Consider the following 23,325-nt stretch of genomic DNA (forward strand, 5'->3'; position numbering starts at 1 on the left):
TTGAATTTAGTTTCATTTGAATTCAGTTTAATATTCTGTCTGTTAGGTAGGGAAGCTGATTGAGCTGTTGGCAGGTAAAGCCGGGGTCCTGGACGGACGTTTTCACTACGGCACAGCGTTCGGAGGAAGTAAAGTGAAGGACGTATGTGAAGATCTCATTCGCTATGGATACAATTACCAGGGCAAGGACTACGTCACGTCTGGCATCACAGGGTAAAGGGCAAGCATGAGCTTTTGCCATAATTTCATGAAAAACTGACCCCGGGTGTCCACTGTTAGCTGTATAGTAACTGAGGGAATGCCAATGAACCTGGTGTTCCAGTTGGCCCTTATTTAAACTGCAGTTCTGAGTTAATTACAGATCTCTCATTTCTCATTAGTGTGTAAAGCTTTAGGCTCAAAGCCACCCCCAGACAAGTGTTAGAGTGTACATTAGTCAGCAGTTCATTAGTCTTCAGGTGTTCTATCGTTACAGGTGAAAGCACCACTAATCCCTGTGTGGTCATGTATTTTCTCTCTCTCTCTCCCTCCACAGAGAGCCTTTAGAGGCATATATCTACTTCGGTCCAGTGTATTACCAGAAGTTGAAACACATGGTGTTGGATAAGATGCATGCTAGAGCCCGTGGGCCCAGAGCTGTGCTCACCAGGTAATGAGAGATAGTGAACAGTGGGGAAAATAATAATAATAATGATAATAAGTGTATTATTTCGGAATGTAATTAGTGTCTTGCCATGGGATGTATTAGCTGAGTTAACTGAAAAGGCTGTACTGTGGGTGAAACAAAAAAAACCCCTGAAATTTATAAAACAGTGACCACAACTGCTTAAACAGGAAATTCATCTATATTACTATCTGGGCCCAATTTCTTTTCGTAATTAAATTGTCAACATGATTTTGGTACACCAATTGTTTACATTTTCTAGTGCAATGAGTAAATCAGTGCACAGCTTTCCAACTCTGACCAAACCAGAATGACCAAGGTGAAATCTTTTTTAACTTGTTTTTTTGTTTGTTTGTTTTTTTGTTTTTTTTAATAAACCTGGTAAACCTGACCTGTTTTACTGTTTCACTGTTGATACAGCCACCACCATTAATGAGATAGATTGTTACAGAAATTATTTTTGTTGAAAAATGCAAAAAAACAAACAAACAAAAAAACCCCAACATTTTCCACATTTTCTTTTAAAAAACATATGTATTTGACTCCCATCTCACAGAGGGAATTTTACGGTAAAACAGTTGAATCCTGACAGTGTATGTGTTTGTAACCGTCAGGCAGCCAACAGAGGGTCGGTCCAGAGACGGCGGTCTGCGTCTCGGTGAGATGGAGAGGGACTGTCTGATAGGCTACGGGGCCAGCATGCTCCTGCTGGAACGCCTCATGATCTCCAGTGATGCTTTCGAGGTGGACGTGTGTGGGCAATGTGGCCTTCTGGGATACTCAGGCTGGTAAGTCCTCCGGTAACAGGTGGAAAATTCACTGATTGTGGTACAGTATAGGATCTGCTGACGACTGTGTATAATAAATGACAGAAGGGGCCTTAATAAAGTATTTTTCTGAACAGTAATGAGTGTTATGAATCCACTGATATTGACTCCACCTGGGATGATATGAGGGTATTTTGAGGGGTTTTTTTTAAGATCGGGGGGTATTCCAGAAAGCAGGTTTAGTGGAAACACGGAGTTGGTTAACTCAGAGCAAGTAGTAAACCTCCTAATAGAAGAGCCCTGCGGCTTTGTTTTGCTATGAGAACGAGGCTGTTGGGCTCTTCTGTTAGGAGGTTTACTACTTACTCTGAGTTAACTGCTAACTCAGAGTTTTCACTAAACCCGCTTTTTGGAACACCCCCCAGAGCACAGACAGAGGGACTCTAGTGAATGGAGCTTGTCTCACTGCTGTTCTTTGTTTGTTTGTTGGTTTGTTTGTCCCGTGTTTACCACAGGTGTCATTACTGTAAATCGTCCTGTCATGTGTCATCTCTGCGTATTCCCTACGCCTGCAAACTCCTCTTCCAGGAGCTCCAGTCCATGAACATCGTGCCCCGACTGAAACTGGCCCGCTACAACGAGTGAACGGGAGCGGGTAAAGCGTTCAAAGGGTTAAGGCTACCTCGCGTCTTCAGACTTGCTGTATATGCAAACACGGAAACGGACGGAAAGCGTAAGGTCACACTTTTCTTCACAAATAAGAGACGGCGAAGAGGTGTCGAAGCTTTACAGACATCAGAAAGCCATTTTTTTTTTTTTGTGATCACCATCTTTATGTTTGCAAATGAAGATCTTTAATTTGTAAATGATTTGTTGCTAGAAGCGAAGTTATAATCGCTTCAGAGGCAGTTTACAGTTGGCATCTGCTTGAGTTGGTCAAGCCAAAAGAAAGATTCTTGGCTCTGATTTCTGGACAAATAAAGAAATCTATTTGTCATTGTTTCATTGGTTTTGCACCTTCACAGGTTTTCTTTATCGTGTTGTGGACTGGGAATGCTTATGATGCATGTAAAAATGCGTTGCTCTCTCCCAGAAAATGTCCTTTTCTTTTCTGGACTCATATGTGTACATGAACATTTAAGTAATAAACAAAAAATGAAATGATTATCATTTGAGTATTTTCTTTGTGTGTGTGTGTGCGTGCGTGCGTGCGTGTGTGGGTGGGTGTCATGTACTGTCTCCTTGCTAAGACAGTGATTAAAAAAGAGAATGAAAGAAGAACACGAGGTTTTCTATAGCCTTACTCAGGTCCTTAAGAATGGTCTGATGTTAGAGTAAAGGAGAAAGGTATTGTACATCCTTGATGAAGTGTTAATGTAACAACATTGACAGGAGAAAAGAGCTTGTTTTATCTCGACCACTTCCCTCTCTTTCTAATGCTTTTACACACCGACAAAACCATCTGCCAGTCAAAGGCTGCCCCCACCCACTAAGCCGAACTGGAAGCTTTTGATTGGAGAAATGCAGCCTGCATCAGTAGAGCGTGCTGTGAAAGTGACTCACTCTGAAGGGGGTGTCTCTTTTTGGGGTGGCTGCACCTGTCCTAGCTAATGAGAGGCTAATGAGACTCTACAAGTGGCAAGATTGGGGGGGAAAAAAAAAAAAAAAAAAAAAGGATGTCTTCTCTGGTAAGACACGAAAGAGAAGACCCTCCACCCCTCCCTTCATCTTTCAAACAGAAAGTAATGAGATTCTCGTTGGGCCATTGCTTTCCCCGACTCCTTCGACTAACAGGTTTAATCCAACACACCACTGCAGATCATGTGAAAATATACCTGCCAGTTTCAGCTGAACGACCTGGAGGTTGTGAAATTTATCATAACTGCCAGAGGATTTGTTGATATTGAACCTGTGATCATGTAAAAGATTCATTTTAATGTAAAAGTTTCGACAGTACAGCATGTTGTTAGCTGCATTGTACAGTATTTTTCAAACGTCAGGGTCTTCCTAAGCCCTTACTGATTGTCACAGCTAAAAACTGCTTGGGGGGAAAACTGATCGAGCTTTCAGTAGGATCCACTGTTCTCTCTTTTTTTTCGACCTGTTTTAAGGCATTCAGACGTATTTAGATAGCCAGTGTGGGTCTACACTCTTCCGTGGGGAAGAATATGACAATCTCCAATCTGTCCCATGGGTTTCTGACTCTCTGATAGAGCCCTAGCATCCACACAACCTCACAGGGTGTCCCCACGCATGCGCTCTTTTAGTTAGGAGGAGAAAGTCCTCCTCTGCCATCCTTGGTGTGGGGAGTAGTTCAGCCATAATCCTCCTTTCTCTCTTTTGCTCTCTCTCTCTCTCTCTCTCTCTCTCTCTCTCTCCCCCGTAGTTCCATTCATATTCTAATCACTGCTTTCCCTTCTGCAGTTGGTAGGCACTCCATCAGAGCCTTCTCTGCCTCAAGCTCTACAATTTTACTTCCCCCTTTTGTGACTGGCAGCTCTCCTCCCAGCACACTAAAATAAGGTTGCTTCGACAAGAGAAAAAGTGAGAGAGAGAGAAGAGAGAAAGAATGAGAAAAGAGGGGTTTTGTTGTTCACTGCAACACCATTTGCGCCAAACCCTGAGATTGGAGTCAAGTAAAAGTCTGAAACTATTTTTTTTTTTTTAACTATGGCCCTGCACTAAAGAAATGGCACCAGCCTGGTAAATAACTTGTTCAGTGAAAATATGCACTTTCCTCCAAAGGTTGTGCTCGCTTTCTTTTTTTTTTCACATGTATTTTTTTACTGCTTTGATTATCTATAGTGTTTGCGCCATCATGTTGCTGTTCCCAAGCCTATCCGTGAAGAAACAGACATCAAGAAAGTTCCACAATGAGCCAAAAAGTGGCCCTTTGGACGGAGAACTCAAAAAAAAAATTAGATGGCAGGGGCAGTGTGTGTGTGTGTGTGTGTGGGTGTGAGAGGGAGAGAGTGTGTGTGTGTGTGTGTGTGTGTGTGTATGTGTTGAGGGGGGGGGGGGTATGAAAACGTATTAAATGCTATAATGGGAGACGGGGAGGCCACAGTGCTGGGATTGCGTAGATCTAAGCCTCTTTTTTTCTGGGGAGGGAGCTTTTCTTATTCAAAACAGCACCACAAAAGACTTCCAGTGAGCCTTGCCACATCCCCATCTGACTCGCAGCCATTCATCAGCCTGCCCAGCCTATCAATGACATGTCCCCATCAGGGCTTCTCTAAAATCAGCCTCTTTCCCATGAAACATCAGCAAACATTTTGACGGCTCTGGCTTTTCCCCCCCGTTGGATTTCTGGAGACTCTGACCCCCCCACCCACCCCACCCCTCACTCCCCCCACCTCCCACCCATCCAACCTCAACTCTTCACCCCCCCCCCCTCCCTAGCTCCTCTCCACCATCACCAACACCACCTCTCTCTCTCTCTCCCTCTCTCTCTCTCTCTCCCTCTCTCTCTCTCTCTCTCTCTGAAGACCTCACATCTTATGTGTCTCCGGAACAGCCAGTGCACTCGGAGAGAAACGGAGGTGGCTGAGGGGAAACGCGGCTGAGGAGGGGGAGTTGAGCACGGAGCCATTTTCTCAGCGGAACCCCTTGGAACGTCGCATGGGACGAGGATGCATTGTGGGCTACTGGAAGAGCCTGATATGGATTCCACAGGTTGGTCCCCTGCAGCACCGACAACAGCACCAGGGATGCTTTGGGAAACTGGGGCTGTTTTGGAATGCAAAATGCTGGGCCTTTGGACATATGCGACCTCTGTCTAAAACTAGAGAGAAAGTTTTAGAAACTGTTCATCCTTTATTAATTTTTTTTTTTGTCCTCTCATCTGGAAGCAGCTGATTGCTTTTAAACAAGTAATTCGTTTCAAGTGGCATAGCTTTTTAATTTCTTCATGTTCTCCTGCTGAATTTGAGGATACGAAATATTATCATTCAGGACAGATACTGACTTTTTTTTTTTTTTTATCTTTAGAACAGATCTAAAACAGACACTTTCACAGGGAACGCGTTTTGGGGCAAGAATATCGATTGAGCTCATAACAGCCTGTATGACTTTGTGAACAGTTTGGAAACCAGTTTGATAATACGTATGTTGTAGTTGGTTGTGTCGACCCGCTTGTCTGAAACTGCGCGTGTTTGTGGTGCACCTGCTGTAAACGGTTTTTAAAGTGAACAAAGTTATCGTGCATTTTCAGGCGACCGTCTTCCACTTCCAAGTTAGGCCCATGACCGTACTTAAAATATTATCTTTATATCAGACGAAAAAAGAAATCCTTGATATTTTTATTTTGCGATCACTTTCTCTTGCTTGCTTCGAGGAATTTATTTTTGGTCGAGTGAATCGTCAAGAGTTAGACTACTTGTTAAAATATTTCGTTTTGAACAATAATAATCTAGTTTTACAAACTTTTTTGTCGATCTTAACGACAAACCATGTATTTGGTGAATTTTGTTATTGTCCCTCTGATAGTTAAAGAAGTGTTGAGGGTACCGTCATAAATGATCTCAGATCCGTCTCGCCTTTAGATTGGATTTAATCCAATTATTTAGAGTTCTACTTTAGCTGTGCACGTAGCAAATGATTCAATTACCGCACAGGAATCAGCGCGACAATAGAGCATAATTAAACATTTATCCCAGTGGTGAAGTGTTGAAATCAGAGACAGAAAAAAAACTTTTATTATCTTTATTATAGGCCCTATCTGTTAAAATGTAGCGACGAAACAAAAACAGCAATAATAATAATAATAATAATAATAATAATAATAATAATAATAATAATAATAATAAAAGGCCTTCGATTGTCAACGTGTAACTCGATGCTTCATCATAAAATAACGGACTACTTTCGTGCTTGAACTAGTAGAAATAATTAAAGTGGATATCGGCAGCACGCCAAAACAATAACATAAAAAATCAAAAGTTGTTGCTAAACTCAAGAAGGGGAGAATTCTATGCTACTATAATTAATAATAATAATGTCGTAAATGCAAGAACCAGATAATCAGGATGTCTGACTGCAGATGACAGCGAATCTTTGTTATTTCATTATTCTTATGTGGACTAAACTGGTACTTTCAAATCCCCTTGACCTATACCTCTCACATCAAATCCACTGATGACTCATAGCTGTGCTGAATAGATTTTTGGTGGGGTATCCATTGGAAGCATGAAGTCTCTTAAGTTCTCCTCACAACTTTAACCCCCATTGATGGATCGGAACACGCTTCCTTGTCGACAGTCAATCATGGCAACCGCTACCATGGTGATGGTTGTCATGGCCCGCGCGGGAAACAGGATTTACAAGACTTCGGGCAATATTATAAGTGTTTCTGTCCTAGGACACCAATTGGGCTATTTCTTAGAGAAAATTATAATGGAACAAAGGCGCTTGTATGGTGACACTAGTCTTGAAGAACGCGCAGGCTCAATTGAGCATGTGTGCGCGCTTGTAAGTCTTCCACGGAACAATGAGGGATTCCTGCCGATTTGGTGAAAACATTTCAAACAGAAACCCAGCTGCCCAAAGGCCTACACAATCGATTGTCATCGAATTGCCCTGTCACTTTTGTGGCGTGGTAACACTGTTGGCAGGGGATGCAGGCGGCTTTAAGCAGGCTTTTCAGGCCCCTTTTCTCATTAAAATAGTTTATATTTAACTTTAAAACGATTAATGAACTAGGCATTAGCCTTGTGTTTTCTCAGAGCAAGCAAGTAATGTTCGTAAAAATTCTTCAAGTTGGTGAAAACTTATTTTTGTCCTCTTTGTTTTTGAGTTGTTCAAATGTTGTCTTTCATGCACTTACGAAATCAAGTCATGTACTCGTTAATGAAATTAGGCCTTCCAAGCAATGCGCACACGAAACACTTTGTGTGAACAATAAGATAAAAAAATAACCTTAAACTGACAAAACTAAAATTTTTACCTTTTTTCTCTAGAGAGCTGGATTGAGAGATGTCTCAACGAGAGCGAGAGCAAGCGCTATTCCAGTCACACGTCCTTGGGGAACATGTCCAACGACGAAAGTAAGCACATTAATTAAGTGGTCTGAGAAATAAGTGGTCTGAGTTAGCATGATGTATTGGGTGCTTAAGTTTTTATGGCTGTGAAGTGAACAGCATTTTAGGTTTATTTGTTTACTTTTGGGTTTTTTTCCCGAATTCAGAATTAACTAATGAGCTGCTTTTCCCAAACCATTTTTCAAACGTTCTTGCTTTCGTTTTCGTTGTTTACTGTTTTGAGTGCAGATTCATGGCCAAACAGGATGTCCTAGACACAGAATCACAACAATACGAGAGTCCTGTGACTTCTCGAATGATGCCACTAGCTTCCAAAGAATTTGGGAGGGAGTAGGGAGTGTGTGTTAATATTAAAATCCAAATCCATGAGACCAACTTGTCCTTGAAAAAAAGCTACAGGTTGACATTTGTCAATAAATTTGAGGACATAATTCTGAAGTTACATTTCGAAATGTGTTTTGTACATTTATCTGATCAAATATTTTGTCCATAACTTTTCAATATTTTAACTCATTCTTATCCCAAAGATGAAGAGAAGGAAAATAACAGAGCTTCAAAACCACATTCGACTCCTGCAACATTACAGTGGTAAGTCCCTTATTTTATGGATTCTTTTTTTTTTTTACCCATGTTTAATTGATGAACAGTTACACAGCAAAGGTCCTGGGATCACTGGGACACATGACAAATATAAATGACTAGGGGGGAAAGTTCAGTGAGATTGGTGTGGGTGATATGGAATGTTTTGCTGTTTTATTGTTGTTTTAGGATGTTGTTGTTGCTTGAGGGGAATGATAATATCGCTGTGGATGTCATATGTTAGAGTTTAACTGTAACGTCCCACTATGATGTGGTGTTGACATGCACTCTCAATGCAGCCCTGATGTTTTTGGTTTGACACTGCAGAGTGATGGATTGTATAAGAGAAATGAAAGTTAATGAGGGGACATTCAGACAAATGTGAACGCGGTCGTCAGGGAGAAGCGTAATGCTGCCATCTTCATAAATAAGTTTTATTACTGATCTACAACAATAACAAATTAGGTTAGTTGGTTTCAGGTCAGATGTTTCAGATACAGTTCACTATGTGAATCGCTCAATTAAATGATTGAATGTTGATCTGTCTTTCTTACTTAAACTTCTTTCACAGTTACTTTGACTTACTGTCGCCAAGTGGCAAGTCATCAGATCTGTGTAGTTTCTTTTTTTTTTTTTTCCCCTCAGTGTCGATATTTTGTCTGATGTATCTGTTCGATTTCTCTCTTGGGAAAATTGATTCTTTAGGTGTGATGTGACGATCTTTTTGAGCTGAGTTTTTGATTCAATCAGAGATGCAGCATATCATGTAGACAGTTCTTAATGAATTTGAAATGCTTTCTCCATATGAGTATTTTTGAAAGTTTTGATATCTGAGCTGCCGGTTGCTAACATGGTGTGCTGATTAGAGTATAAATAATTATTATAATAAGTTATAACTGCCACAGATTTTACCTCACAGTTCCCAAAACATACATTCAATTAAAACTGAATCCAACATATTGTCATGGCTCCAGGACTTTGTGTATGAAAGCAATAGGAAACTAAAAGAGGTGTATAAAATATATTCAGGATTACATGTTGTGAAATGTGATAACATTTTGTGAAATGCAATACATATCAGTGCTCTCAAAGGTACTACAGGACATTTGATTCTAAACATCTTCATCTCAAAATTTTGAACTGATGTACTTTTGAACTGCCTTCTTCGTGTGAAAAACAGCTAACTGAAGGAGGAATCATGCTATTTCAAAGACAACATTGCTAGCATGCAATATACATGTACTCTGTTTCTCTCTCTTATCATTTGCTAAATCTTTTCCAGTTTGTCTTGTGTTCATCTATAAAAAGTCACCTGGAGTGTCACAGGGCACTACTCAGAGGGCGATGACGCGGTTTATCACATCTTCACTGACACCTCTTTTTGCCTTTTGTTTGTCTTCTCAGGCTGGAGCAGAATTATGAGATTGCAGAGGGAGTGTGTATTCCACGCAGTGCACTGTACATGCATTACCTGGACTTCTGTGAGAAGCATGACACTCAACCTGTTAACGCTGCTAGCTTTGGGAAGGTAAAGGAAGACTGGACTGTATGAACGCTGCTTCCACATTTACTTGTATTATGCTCTTTCTCGTCAGGTCATTTCTGGATAAAATTAACAGCATTCAGAGATATGTTTATCTTAAGTTGAGGATTTTAAGAAGTACATTCACTACATTCGTTAAAATCTGCTGTTAAATTTCTGCATGAGTAATGATCAGACAAGCACCTGTTTAAAAAAACGTTTGGTAAAATGAAAGTACAAACATATGTGGTGTTTAACGCCGTAAAGAAAAAACAAAACAAAAACTAAATCTAAAGTCACAGAAATGAATGGGTCTCCCTGCAGACCTGGACAATGTAAACCTAAGCACATGTTCACTCCTGTTCCCACAACCTCTCAACCAACCTTCCCCATAACCACCCTCTGAACACCCCACCCCACCCCACCCCAACACAGCCACCCTTCTACACCCCCCCCCCCCCCCCCCCCCCCCCGCCAGCTCCTGTCGGAGGATATTGAAAAAGAGAGGGGGTTGGGATTAATGTGTAATTAAAGGAAATTTGGAAGGGTGAGATGTTGCGGAATGTTAGATCACTGGCTGGAGCAGCGTGGGGTGTCCTTTAGGAAGGCTTCATTGATTCGGGACAAAAACGAGAGAGAGAGCAGGGGCTGCCTCCCTGTCTGCTCATTTATCAAGCAGGGCCTGACAGAAACCTCACAGCTTGGTCCCTTTTTTCATCCCACACAATGGAGAGCTCCACTGTTTGCTAAAGTTTCTCCACCGGGAGCTGGACCAAGGAGCCAATCTCATGGACAAAGAACTAGAGAGAGAGAGAGAGAGAGAGAGAGGGAGAAAAAGAAAGAGAAAGATAGAACAGGAGGAAAGCCAGAGAGTTATAAATGTGTCAAAAGTATTGCACGTATATTCTCTTTGGTCAAGCTGTGAGTGGCGAATGCTAATAAATAATTGACTTTGCAGAAGTTTCCAGAGGTATGTTTGGCCTTAGAAAAAACAGTGTTGCTTAGTGAAACGCAACCGACAAAAAAGAAAAAAAAAAAAGTTCTTCCCAAGCTCACCGCACTACACCATCTATCGTCATAGATGAACACTCAGGAGTCGGGGCTTAAATTCTGCCGTTTAGATCACTTATGGAGAGAAACAGCCTGACAGCAGATATCAGAGGGAATTCTAACTTGATTCTTTTTCATTCTATTCCTAAACAGATAATAAGACAACAGTTTCCACAGTTAACCACACGAAGGCTGGGCACCAGGGGCCAATCAAAGTGAGTTAACATTCTCCTTCCCTTGGTTCTCTCTTCTCCAATATGTACAACAGGAATTATTCCTTGCAAAGTAATCATTTTGATCGTTCAGGAAGCGAATGAACAAGCAGTGAGTCACAGATGAACCCGTTCATTCGTGTAACACCTATTTTTAGTTCCTTTTGAACATCAGCGCTCTAACTGAACGTTTCTGATTGGAACGGGCTCCGCCACTCTCATTCTCGTTTCCGACTCTCTCTCTCTCCGCTCTGTCAGGTACCACTACTATGGCATCGCAGTGAAGGAAAGCTCCCAGTACTACGATGTAATGTACTCCAAAAAAGGAGCTGCGTGGGTGAACGAGACAGGCAAGAAAGAGGTCACCAAACAGACAGTGGCCTATTCACCACGCTCCAAGCTAGGGACGCTTCTGCCAGATTTTCCAAATGTCAAAGACCTAAATCTGCCTGCCAGTCTGCCAGAGGAGAAGGTAAATAGGGCCCTAAAATGTCCAGCTCCTGCCCTCTCCTTCAACTGCCCCCCCCAACACCACCACCACCTTCTACTTTTTTACCCATCCACCCCTCCGTCTTTCCTTTCATCCGTCACCCCCGGACCTTCCCCGGGCCTGGATTTTAGACAAGGGCCTGGAGAATTTATAACGCTGGTTTCCAGCGAACTCTTAATCTTTTTCGGGGGAGATAATACGATCTCGTCCTGGACAAAAGACAGGCACTAACTGTCAGGCTCTTAAAAAGGAGAGGCTGTATTTTTAAATGGCTTGTGAGTTGTTGATCTCTAAGGCTTGCTTTTCATGTATTCAGTAAACTTTTGGCAAAGATCTGTAACAGGTATTTATTGAAGCAAATGTTTTGCAAAACAAAACAAAACAAAACAAAAAAGTTCTATACTATTTCTGCAGTTTATAACTATTTAAAATATTTCACTCTGTTCTGATCATGCGATTACTAGTCAAGACTCAAATCAGATGCGGTGTCAACTTAGTGAGCAGTCGTGAACATTGCATAAGAGCCATTACAAATGTTAGTCTCGATGTCTTATAGAACAGAATTCTTTTGGAAGTAAAGGTCTTGTTTTATTTGTCAGGTTTCAACATTTATCATGATGTACAGAACTCACTGCCAGAGGATCCTGGACACGGTAATACGAGCCAACTTCGATGAGGCAAGGATCATCATTCCTGATCTTTTCTGTTTACATTTGATTACATATCCTCATTTTTTCTTTTGTGTGTAATACGTTAGTGTATCTGATTATTATCAATCAAACTGTTCATTTAACTTTTATCAGTTGACTTGATTTTTGTAGTACTTCTAATCAGTATTTTTTAAGATTGATTTTTCCAGCTGTATTAATGGTTGGTTGGGGAAAATTTCATTTTGAAGGACAGAATAAACGATATTAATTATTAATTCTGTTTAGTCGAAGGTTGGGAGACGTTCGTCACTTGTTTGTGTTTCAGTGACATTGTATTAACAGTGATACATCATCTCCCTTCCTGTTTATATGTATTTGTGTGTGTGTGTGTGTGTGTGTGTGTGTGTGTAGGTCCAGAGCTTCCTGTTGCACTTTTGGCAGGGCATGCCACCCCATATGCTGCCTGTTCTGGGCTCCACCACTGTGGTCAACATAGTGGGTGTGTGTGACTCTATTCTCTATAAGGCCATATCAGGGGTTTTGATGCCTACTGTCTTACAGGCTCTCCCTGACAGGTGAGTTCTTATCACTGTCCTCCACACTGAAATAAAACATCCTCAACAGTCTCAACTAGAAATATCTAAAATGAAAGCTTAGGAAGATATCATTTAAAATGTGAATGAACAAGTGAATATATAAATCATATTGTTTTTGCTGCTTTATACAGCAGAAAATGTGTTTTATATAAACCATTTTTTAAATAGAAGAAAGAACCTGTGGGCTCTTGGGTTTTGATCAGAGAGTCTGCCATCTGCTTGCGGAGTGAGAGGAGTAGAGAGTGTGAAGCGAATGATTATCTGTATCTCATTGTCGGCCGAATGACTGTGGTTTACTCTTTGTCATTGTGTCTATTTCTGAATGTCAAGACAACAATTGTTCAGTTTGGATCTCCTCTCAATATCAACAACGCTTCCTTTAAATGTCAGGCACATCACACCATTAATCCTCTGACATCTGTCTTCAGAAAGCCTCCACTAGACACACACAAAAAAAATGAAAAGAAGGTGTACTTTAGGAGAAGGTGTGAAATGCAGTGGTCTTGTTCACGGTCTGTTGGTTCTGTCCAGTTTGACCCAGGTCATCCGGAAGTTTGCCAAGCAGCTGGACGAGTGGCTGAAAGTGGCGTTGCACGACCTTCCCGAGAATCTGAGGAATATGAAGTTTGAGTGTAGGTGCCTTCATATTCCAGCTCCTCTCTCACACACACACTACACACACTCATCCAAACTGGCTTCTCTAAGGTTTTTTTTTTTTTTTGTATTTTACTTTTGTATTTTACTTTTGTCACAGTGTCGAGAAGATTTTCTCAGATACTCAAGCGGCAAACGTCGTTGAATCATCTCTGTCAGGTACAAAAAATGTGCACCAATATGAAAACCTTGTCTCAGAATTCGTTTTGTCTTTAAACTCATTGCTGTATGTATCCATCATATCCATAGACCTACCGTATATATATATATATATATATATATATATATATATATATATATATATATATATATACATTTATGTCTATATCTATATCTATAATCATTTTATAGTAATTCTGAAACATAAAATAACTCAAGGCACAACACGTTTCACACGTCACATTAACACTGATATTAGTATTGTGTTTTACTATTTGCTCCCCTAGGCGTCTCGGACTGTAATCCACAGTGCAGACATAACCTTTCAGATGCTGGAGGACTGGAGGAATGTGGACCTGAACAGCATCACCAAGCAGACACTTTATACGATGGAAGATTCGCGAGATGACCACAGGAGACTCATCATCCAGTGTGAGTGTGAAAAACGATTTTCTACGTGACTCAACCGCGACCTGTTGCTTACTCAGTGTTTTGTTTGGATTCTGCATTTTGATGTTACAAATATAGGGCACAAAGAGCTAAGTGTTCTGGGCATGTATTGAGCCAGTTCTAGGATGGAAAAATATTTTAAATTTAGAATATCTCTGAATGGTGAACCTGGCTGTAGTTATATCTGGAAAAGTGCCGTGTTTTGGATAATGTCCTTTTTACATGTCCTGGTAGAGTATTACACAGCATTGACTTAAGACGTCACATAATTAGAAAACAAACTGTAATGTGACTATTTTAATTAGTATTTTTGTCACTCTCTTTCTCTCTCATGTGTTCTTGGTTTAATTGTACCAAAGCTGTGAAACGTTGACGTGCGGTGATCTCATATTGCCCGTATGTAAATTTCACACCAGCAGACTTGAAACAGTAGCTGTCAGCCACTTGTTAAATCATTTCCCACGACCACAAGAGTCAGGCTTTAATCACAGTGACCAAGGGGTTGACCAAGTTCACTCCTGCACTTTGACACCCCGCGAAGCATTTCAAATTCATTTCAGCGTCAGCTCTTTAAAAAAAGCCTGATAGGGTCAGAGTTGAAATATTCAGTCTTGCCATTCCATACAAAAGAGACAATCTGAAGTTCCTCTCCAAGCCTCAGCTTATTATTTGGAGAGAGCTGATGTATCAGTCCATGGGGGAATCGTGTCAGTGTCGGTTCACTGTGTTACAGGCATAGCTGTGCAGTTTTGACTCTCTCAGTTATTTTGGTTGGTGTCATGGGGCTTCATCTTGGCAAATCAAACGCAAGTGCCAAATCCTGCTAAGCAGAGCTCCGAATTTTATGGACGCTCAGGAACATTGCTGTGACAAGACAGTCTCGTATTATTAGTACTCGCACTTATAGATGCAGATGATTTTAATTATTTGTGTTGTTTTATTATCGTCTAATTTTGTCATGCATTAAAGTTCTCATTATCCTCCACAGACATTAAAAAAAATCTTTCTCTGTTTCTCTCACTCTCACTCTCTGTCTGTCTCTGTATTTCAGTGTATCAGGAGTTTGATCGTCTGTTGGAGGACCAGTCCCCCATAGAAGCATACATTGAGTGGTTGGATTCCATGGTGGACAGATGTGTTGTGAGGGTTCGTTGAATGCCACAGCTCTAAACATGCCAGTCTATTCCTGTCTACAGATCTCACTGTGTAGCCTATATAAAAGCATCACAAGAACCTCAGTATTGTCATTCAGAAAATATACTATGCAGGTTAGTAAATGCATATTGCCCGGACTTAGGACAAATGCTGGCCGAAATTCATGATTACCTTGTTGCATTTGGGGCCCACAGTTTGGATGTTTTTGTGTTGCTAAGAGAAGAAGAGCAATTTGTAATAATTAGTAAGTGAGATGTTTGACAGTGCATTTCTTTCATGCTGTCATGCATGTGACGGATCTGTGGGTATCATACGAAGACAGCATACTGACTGATGATTTTGCTGGTGTTGCACAGTGAGTGCTGTTACACACAAGCAGTGAAGGATATTTCCTCTTATATATACCTCTTTTTAGAATTTTGTTAAAATTAGTTTTTAGTGTAATGAATTCTTGAAAAATTAGACAAATGTAATATATAAAATGTAGGTCAGCTACTGCTCAATTATTCTCTGTTTTTCTGTTGCTCTCAATATTTTTTCTTTTTTTGTGTGAGACACTCCAACTTTCAAACAAAAATATAGTGCAGGTGATAAACAACAAGCATTCATTTAAGAGCCAATGGCATCAAAACGTGCCCTGCCACAAGGGCATGTGAGATGGCATTCCCCAACTTAATGATGTCTTCAAGGCTGCTATTTCCAGCCATTATACCCCAGATATGGGCTTGTAAAATTTGGTAGCCATGGGAACGTCCACTACCCAGCAGACAATAGTTCAATAGGAGGGCGTGTCCCCAGGGGCAAATCAAATAGTTGACTTGTTGACATGTTTTTCGTTCCTGGGGGTTAAGCTCCAATGTGGATCCGAAGGTTAAGGCCCCCTTTTGCCCACCCCCCAGTCTTTTCTCATGGTAATGTTCTCTTTAGGTGGCAGGGAAGAGACCGGGGAGCCTGAAGAAGGTAGCCCAGCAGTTTCTCCTCATGTGGTCATGTTTTGGGACAAGAGTGATTCGAGACATGACTCTCCATAGTGCCCCAAGCTTTGGTGAGTTATCCTGTTTTGCCAGTGATGTTGAAACTGCAATATGCACTAAAATGTAAAAAATATGTGTGTGTATATATATATATATATATACATACATACATACATACACAATTCCAGTACATTTAGAGTACTTTGACTCATGCATCTTTAATTTGAATCTCCATATTTCAGCTCTGTGGCAGTTTATATTAATACTTTGACTCTACCGTAGATGCACACACAGAGGCATAGCCACTGTTGTATGGTGATTTGGGGATACGGTTCCTTGAAGGTGGCTCTCGGATCTAGCCATAGGTCTTGGAAGTAGCTCCTAGAATATTCCTCTTGAATGATAGCTGAAGTTCTAGCTGTGTTAAGCAGGGAAATATCTGCATATGCGTGAAGGTTTTCTAGCATGTGTCTAACGTTAAAGTCAAATTGATCGGAGTTTCTTGGGGGAAAGACAGGGATTCAGAGTACAAATGAGTCCTGTTTGAAGACCTCCTACTGGGGGGCTCTGTCAATCTACAATCCACGTCCACATCCACAGCGGCTAGCAAGATGGCCGTCTTGCTAACGATTGGCTAATTCCAGCTAAATATGTGGGTAGAGTAACAGAGGGAGATGGGGAGGCTGTAAAAAAAAAAAAAAAAAAAAAAAGAGGAAAAGGAAAAGACCCCCCCCCCCCTTCAGCCTTGTCTGTGAATATCAAAGACACAGCTGGTTCCAGTGTTTTGATAATGCAGCTCTCTGTACAAAAACAGCTAATTAACAAAGGCTAACCCCCCGCGCGTTTCCCCTTTTTCTCCATTTTATGACCAGGCAGTATTGCTCCCAGCATTCTGAATAGCCGCTGGTGTTTATTATGACCACAGAGGCCGGAGTTTGCAGGACAATGCGTGGATTGTGTTGCGTTCCTTCCAAATTCTCCTTTTCCCTTCACATTTAGACTAAGTCTCAGACAGTGTATTTGCACCAGTGACTTGTGGAGTGTCAGTTGTCCCCTTTGATTGGCTAGTTAAACATTAATGTGTTGAATTAGTAGATTTTTCTTAATGTTACACTGCACATGTCTGTTCTGACCACTGAAGGCTTCCAAGCAAATGATCATAATCAGCAAAACAACCAAAAAAACAAAATCAATCAAAACAAACACAAGATCTCTCTTGTCTTATATTTGGAAAGGTTTTCTTGTGTATGTTTTTGATTGTCAGGGTGTGTGTGGATGATTCATATGAGTGATTTTCAAAAATGAGCAGTAGCAATTTCTCTTCCCAGTCCTGTTGTTGAATATACAGATCACCTTTTCTCTCATAGTACTGGTACGGGAGCACCACACACGGAAAACAAAGGTTTTCGGTGTAATCTAAAGGTGAAAGGTTTTATACAAGGGCTACCTGTGAATAAATATGGGGTTTATCCATGTTGTCATAGTCAGTAAATGATTTTAAAGAAAGCGTTTACGGACATTTCTTGATTAGGTCACAAAACAAATATCTCTCTCTGTCTACTCTATGTGTCTGGTGGAGTGCAGTTTCAGCAGACGTCATGGTTACCCCACTCTTTCTCGATTTCTGTTCATAGGCTCTTTTCATCTCATTCACTTAATGTTCGATGACTACGTGCTGTATTTGTTGGAGTCTCTGCACTGTCAGGACAGAGCCAATGAGCTGATGAGAGCCATGAAGGGGGAGGGCTCTACAGGTGAGTCAGAACAGACAACTAAGAGAGCCGAGAGGTCAAAGTTCCACCATGTTTTTTTTTTTTGGATGAAATTCATGATTCTCCTACAATGAACTTTGTAGTTTAAAACCGAGAGAAGAACTAGCTAAAGAAAGGGAGAGTTTCGATGAGAGACAAACCAGTCGTATGATTATTATGCTGGCCCTTCTCCACAGCAGATAGAGTGGAGGACATGATGTTGACCGAGACCACCCCTACGTCCACGTCGCCTGGCCCCTACTCTCCTGCCAAGTCAGTCCATTCAGTAGGGGTACCAGCTACTGGCTCTCCCAACTCTGCCCAGTCCCCTGAGTACACAGGAGTGTCAGCCACCACAGGTAAGACAAACAGCATTGCTATCTCTATGGTACAGCTGTGTCAAATATTTGTCAGTATACACTGTTGGACTGGGAAGCTGTTGATGTTTAGGTTATATTAGGATATAAAATAGTACAAAAAACAGTTTTCAGTCAAATTATTCATTTTACTCTAAATACTAAAAACAAACTGCAAATTTATTCCATTTTTTAAATAGTCACTTGAACGAAAACAAAGTAAAACAAAGTAAATGTTATGTATACATAGCAAACGGTATGTCTCTGTATGTGTGTGTGTGTGTGTGCCAGGCGCTGTTCAGTCATATACCTGGTCCCTTACATACACAGTGACCACGTCAGGAGGTAGCCCACCTGAAGGTGGACCCCAGCTCTCCTGCATGCGGAGCGGACCCCCAGTACACCCACCCTCATCTGCCCACCGCGTGCCAGTGTACCCCCACCGGGACGAGCATGGGTGAGCCCCTTCCACAGGAGAAAGACTGACATTTAAAAAAAACCTTACAGATAACATTAGTATTTATAATCATTACGCAAGGGTGTTTGCCTGTAGGGTCTATCTACCATGTCTGGGTAGAGAGCATGACCTTTGTTGTTGTTCTTGTTCAGGTATACGAGCAGCTACAACTATGGCAGCTACACAAACCAGCACCATCATGCAATCCAGGGACAGTACCCCAGCTTGCCTCATGAACCTGGCATTCCTACCCCACTGCACTACTCGTCCTACCACCGCACGTCAGCCCAGGTCGGTCTCTCCTCAAACCGTTGCAAAATCACGACCAAAAACTCTACCGCACAATCCCCTCAAAATCACCATCAGAACGCTGCCGAATCAGTTGGACTTTGTCGTGCCAGAACCATTAAATTCCTGAGCAGCATTCAAAATGCGACGACCACCGAATGCATACAAATGACCACGTAGTGTCCAATACACAGACGCACGTAAAAGGGCATTGTTACCTGTGATCATTACCTAATGATGGTCTTGTAAGGAATGTTTATTTCGTGCTGTGTGTTAAGGAAGTGCAAATTCCATCCTTGCTCTTTGGAAGTTCCTTTTTCACAAGGCCTGTAAGAAAGTGGAATGTTAATATGAAAGCAAATGGCACACTGGGGTAATTAGCATTGCTTTAGCACACATAAAGCCGCATGCCCTGTGGGACACTGCTGTTAGCCTCCTCTGTGGTTCACCACAGGGTCAGTTCTCTGGTGACTGATGCAGAGCTGCTGTAGTATTAAGAAACTGGAAGTGTGCAATGGCTCTTGCTCTTTCTCGACTGGCAGTGTTACTGAGGAGAGAGTTAAAAATCAGAGGGAAGAAATGGTTTGTTAACAAATGCCTTTGGAACAGGAAATAAACCAAAGGAACAATTGAGTGAACAACTGAGTCTCACTAAATATGGTTGAAATTCATGTTTAAATTAGTGTAGATATTTCTCTCTTTGTTCATGCAAAATATTGTTGTTGTTTACGTGCTAGGTACAAAAAAAAATCTGTTGTGCCTTCCAGACTTTTCAGCATGACCTCTGAACGAAAATGATTTATTGGCGTGTTGTGTGTTTGATCAACATGCATTGTGCATCTGTGTGTTGCAAGGACTTGATCGTACCCAGTAGAGCATGGCTGGACCCAAAAGAACTGTGCTGGAGAATTAGAGTGAATTAGAAGACAAGTGTGTGAATGAGTCAGCAGGAAATGGCTACGAGCGGGTGCAGATATAGTTTGCTGGGAGAAACCAAATGAGCCAGCTGAAAGAACAGATGAAACGAGGATGGAGGGTTGCAGAAAGCGAAAAAGTAATGGAGGGAGAGCAAGTGGACGAGTTCAATCGTTCTGGGCAGGGGAAAGAAAGGGGGAGGAGGGGGGGGGGTACGCGTCATAGATTGTTAGCCAAATGCGGGTGTGATGGTAATTTCCTGTCAAGAGCTCTCTAGCATACACTGCCTTTGTAATGGGAAGAGATCAGCTGGCCCTCTGTGTTTCTGAACCCCCGTCTCCACACAGCGGATGCAGGCGCTGAAAGGTGGTCTGGCCAGAGCCCAGAAAACCCCCGCTTAGTGCCTCTCTAGCTGTCACTCAATGGCTGTTTCAGACGCACCCAGTCTGTGGCAGGGGTATCCGGACGAGAGAGACGTTCATTAAAATATTGTTATTCAATGGCCTCTTTTCTCTGCACGAACAAGAGGTCAGTAAGCCGCACATCTCGGTCTCTGACCCGGGCTGACTTTCTTTTTCCGTATTACAGCGCTTCATAATAGGACTGACTGTGGACGGTTTAAATTTAGAAGGGAACGATAGATCTCTACTTCCACTGATTTTTCCCCTGAATTGAACTTAAATTGGGCACAATGTCTGCGCTTTGTTGAAAGTCTTTCAGTAGGAAGTCTTGGGCATGACACAAATGGAACACTATGTTGACTTCCTCAGTGAGTGGATGAGGACTCATTTACTTGCCACACGTGTTGACTGTGTGTCCTATTGTTTGGCGGTTTTGCCATAGCAACAAAAAATTTTAACAGCTGACCAGTTAATGAGACAGAACTTCAAGCAGATTTCACAAATTTACCATTGTTTTCAGTTACATAACTTACCTCCTCCTTTCATTCGAAGGGTTTTAAAATGGATGTTTTTCTGTTTAACGAATTGTGTTTTCAATCTTCCGACTGGCACAATCAATGAGTTATTCAACTGGTTGTGCAACCAAAGAACGACTTTGCTGTCACGGCAGGGACTTCTCATGGCACAGAAGACAATGTCAAGAACAAATGAAAAACAATATTTTAGTGTATATGGAACTTCTATAATATAATTTGGACATCTTGTTAATTGAGGAACGCCTCTCTAGTTTTTGATGTTTTCTATTGATTTGAGTCCTTTTTCTTTACGTATCCAGTGACCACGTATTGGTTTGGTTTTTTTTTTTAAACATGTTCATGTGGCCTACTGTCACTTCTGCTCCGCTGATATAACAGTCAGCCTAAGCGTTTGATTATTGTGCCTTTGATTTGCAGTACCCGTTAAACAGCCAGATGTCACGGATGGAGCCGTGTTTGATGGGCGGCACTCCTCGGCTGCATCCGTCCGCTGTGACCCCACGCTGGACGGATGTCCCCTCAGCCAACAGCTGCTACTCCAGTCCCCCTATGCATTCCTCCCGCTATGCCTCCTCCGGCGACATGTACTCCCCCCTGGCCCCACGCAGGAACTCAGACTACGAACATGCACAACACTTTCCTGGTTTCGCTTACATTAACGGCGAGGCTACGACTGGCTGGGCCAAATAGCCGCTAGTCACACAGCAATGTATCTCCCATCAGCGTGCATATCTGGAATAAAGACTTATTCGCAAGTTTTCCATCAGCCGCCTGCAAGGAGATGTACAAGGGGGGGGGGGGGGGGGGGGGGGGGGTCCCAACGTGCGTCAGAGCAAAAGTGTCTGTGGGTCACAGAGTTTGAATTGAGAACTTCCAATCAAAGTCTTGCTTCCTGAGGAACTCGGAGAGTCATTGTGAAAGTGGTTTCACTTTTGCTTTCATGATTGCTGTCTCATGACTTACAGTGTTCCACCTCTTGAGCAGGGCTGTGTTCTCTCTCACACTCTTCTTGGCAAACACACCAGTTGCCTGTGACCTTATTTAGTTGTAAAAGTACGTAAAACACGAGACCCTGTTTGCGCTGGCCACTCTGGCTTGACGTCAGTGCAATCATTAAAAGACGCCACATTATCTTTTTCACCCCCTTTGAGCTCTGGCTCCCCTTGTATGGTGTGTTTTATACACGTGCAGCGTGTGTTTTGCCTTAAAGAATCGGCCAATGTTATCCTAGCGGGAATGCACCTAGGTCCGTTGCCAAGTTAGGAACGCCAGAGAAAGAAGAGAGTTCACAGTTGACATAAACAAAGAAGGCCAACGCTGGCCAAGTGGTTTGTCTATAATTGCATTTTAACGTGGGATATTATGATCTTAAACAAATAGGCCTTTTAAGAAATGCTTTGAATGCTGTGACTTGGCAATTTTTTTCATTTCTTTTTTCTTTCTTTTTTTTTTTCGTGGTATGTGTTCGAGGCTATGTTGCTGTATCAGTGGGAAAACTTACTATAGTCATATTTTCTGTAGCTTTGTAACATGGTGTCTGTTTGCTTTGATTATCCGTGTTGGTATATATACCTGTTTTGTATGATTAGAAAGAAAAGGCGTTAACCTAGGTTTGTGTGTTTTTACATGCACTCAAAGCTACAGTGGACCTATTACCCTATGGGTAGGAATAAAAAAAAAAGAAAGAATATCAAAATGTAACATTTATTATCTTTAGTCACTTTTTTCTGTAAATAAAAGCACTCAATAACTTCTGTGGTGACAGCTGTTGCCGTGTAAATGATATATGTGGATTTATTTGTTACCACATAAAGAATTTTTAAAACCCAAAATCAAGTGTGTTTGGTTTCTTCTCTTTGAGTGTTAGTCATTATATGTAATTGTCTCAAATTTTCTTTTAATTTGAATGCACAACTCTTTGCAGAAATCTTGCATTAATCAAAAATATTTAAGCTTTGTGGTGAATCAGACAAAAGTTCACTGGTTCATTAGAATGGCTTAAAACAATTACGCATTTGATCACGCACTGAAAACAGTTTGAGTCTATCATTCAGCACCACTAGATCCAGTGCTGCTTGTGCTGGGTCCAGTGTTACTGAACTGAACAGAGGTTTTAGACTGAGACTGCTATACTGTGGCATTAATTGCCCTGTTGTTGACGTGTGTCACTTCACACACCGCTCTGTAACACCACTATTGTGTAATGTTGAGAAAAATGAAACTTCTCATATCTAAAGCTTTTTAGCTGATCCAGATGCTGACTTCTGACGTGTGCAAGGGTGAGAGGATAAAATGACACACCGCAATCACATTTCTATGAGGAGCGGCTCCTGCTGAGGAAGGGTCGTCACACCTCAGTCCCATAACCTTTGACCTTTGACCTTTCCTTTTTCTTTTTCTTTTCTGTTGTATTTTTGTTTGCATGCAGATTTTCTGTGCAGCGAACCCCCACAAGATCACAGTTAAAATTCATCCCAACAACTTTGTGAAAGCTAATAAGTGTGAGGGAAAACTAAAACAGCATAGCGAAATCCCACAGGTCTGTTATGTGCACAGCACAGTGTTTTTGTGTGTATTTGTTTGAGGTTCTTTTATTTTTATTTAGGTCTTTTGGGTTGGAAGCTAGCACAGGGTATGATCAGTCTCTCGGGCTAAATGCAG

The 23,325-nt window shown here is 41.6% G+C and overlaps 2 protein-coding genes across 3 annotated transcripts in view; both read left to right on the forward strand.

Moving 5' to 3' along the window:
* Nucleotides 1-2,455, forward strand: part of polr3b (polymerase (RNA) III (DNA directed) polypeptide B) — a 23,595-nt gene extending 21,140 nt beyond the window's left edge. The window contains exons 25-28 of the mRNA XM_030790125.1: nt 47-213; nt 536-649; nt 1,279-1,452; nt 1,947-2,455. Of these exons, the coding sequence (XP_030645985.1) occupies nt 47-213; nt 536-649; nt 1,279-1,452; nt 1,947-2,076 (585 nt within the window). The 3' untranslated portion in view covers nt 2,077-2,455. The remainder of the gene's footprint in view (nt 1-46; nt 214-535; nt 650-1,278; nt 1,453-1,946) is intronic.
* Nucleotides 2,456-5,063: 2,608 nt separating this feature from the next.
* On the forward strand, nt 5,064-21,354 carry rfx4 (regulatory factor X, 4). 2 transcript variants are annotated; one of them, XM_030790745.1, is made up of 18 exons: nt 5,064-5,106; nt 7,389-7,478; nt 7,991-8,057; nt 9,453-9,576; nt 10,774-10,835; nt 11,091-11,304; nt 11,922-11,999; nt 12,384-12,547; nt 13,100-13,200; nt 13,323-13,381; nt 13,669-13,813; nt 14,883-14,977; nt 15,914-16,031; nt 17,595-17,714; nt 17,909-18,070; nt 18,359-18,524; nt 18,677-18,815; nt 21,082-21,354. In XM_030790745.1, exons 1-18 carry the CDS (start codon nt 5,064-5,066, stop codon nt 21,352-21,354), a joined length of 2,220 nt encoding a protein of 739 aa, XP_030646605.1. The 2 variants fall into 2 exon arrangements, with proteins under 2 accessions (XP_030646605.1, XP_030646606.1); XM_030790746.1 differs by having other exon boundaries at nt 7,389-7,475; nt 7,997-8,057.
* The last annotated feature ends 1,971 nt before the right edge of the window (nt 21,355-23,325 follow it).

The sequence above is a fragment of the Chanos chanos genome, chromosome 13 (assembly GCF_902362185.1).
Source record: "Chanos chanos chromosome 13, fChaCha1.1, whole genome shotgun sequence".
Taxonomy (NCBI): Eukaryota; Metazoa; Chordata; class Actinopteri; order Gonorynchiformes; family Chanidae; genus Chanos; species Chanos chanos.

Excerpts from the sequence above, each read along its gene's own strand:
- rfx4 (XM_030790745.1), top strand. The coding sequence starts at position 5,064 with ATGCATTGTGGGCTACTGGAAGAGCCTGATATGGATTCCACAG. Across the intron at positions 16,032-17,594 it reads CCATAGTGCCCCAAGCTTTG|GCTCTTTTCATCTCATTCAC; the intron begins GTGAGTTATCCT and ends TTCTGTTCATAG. Across the intron at positions 18,525-18,676 it reads CCCCACCGGGACGAGCATGG|GTATACGAGCAGCTACAACT; the intron begins GTGAGCCCCTTC and ends GTTCTTGTTCAG.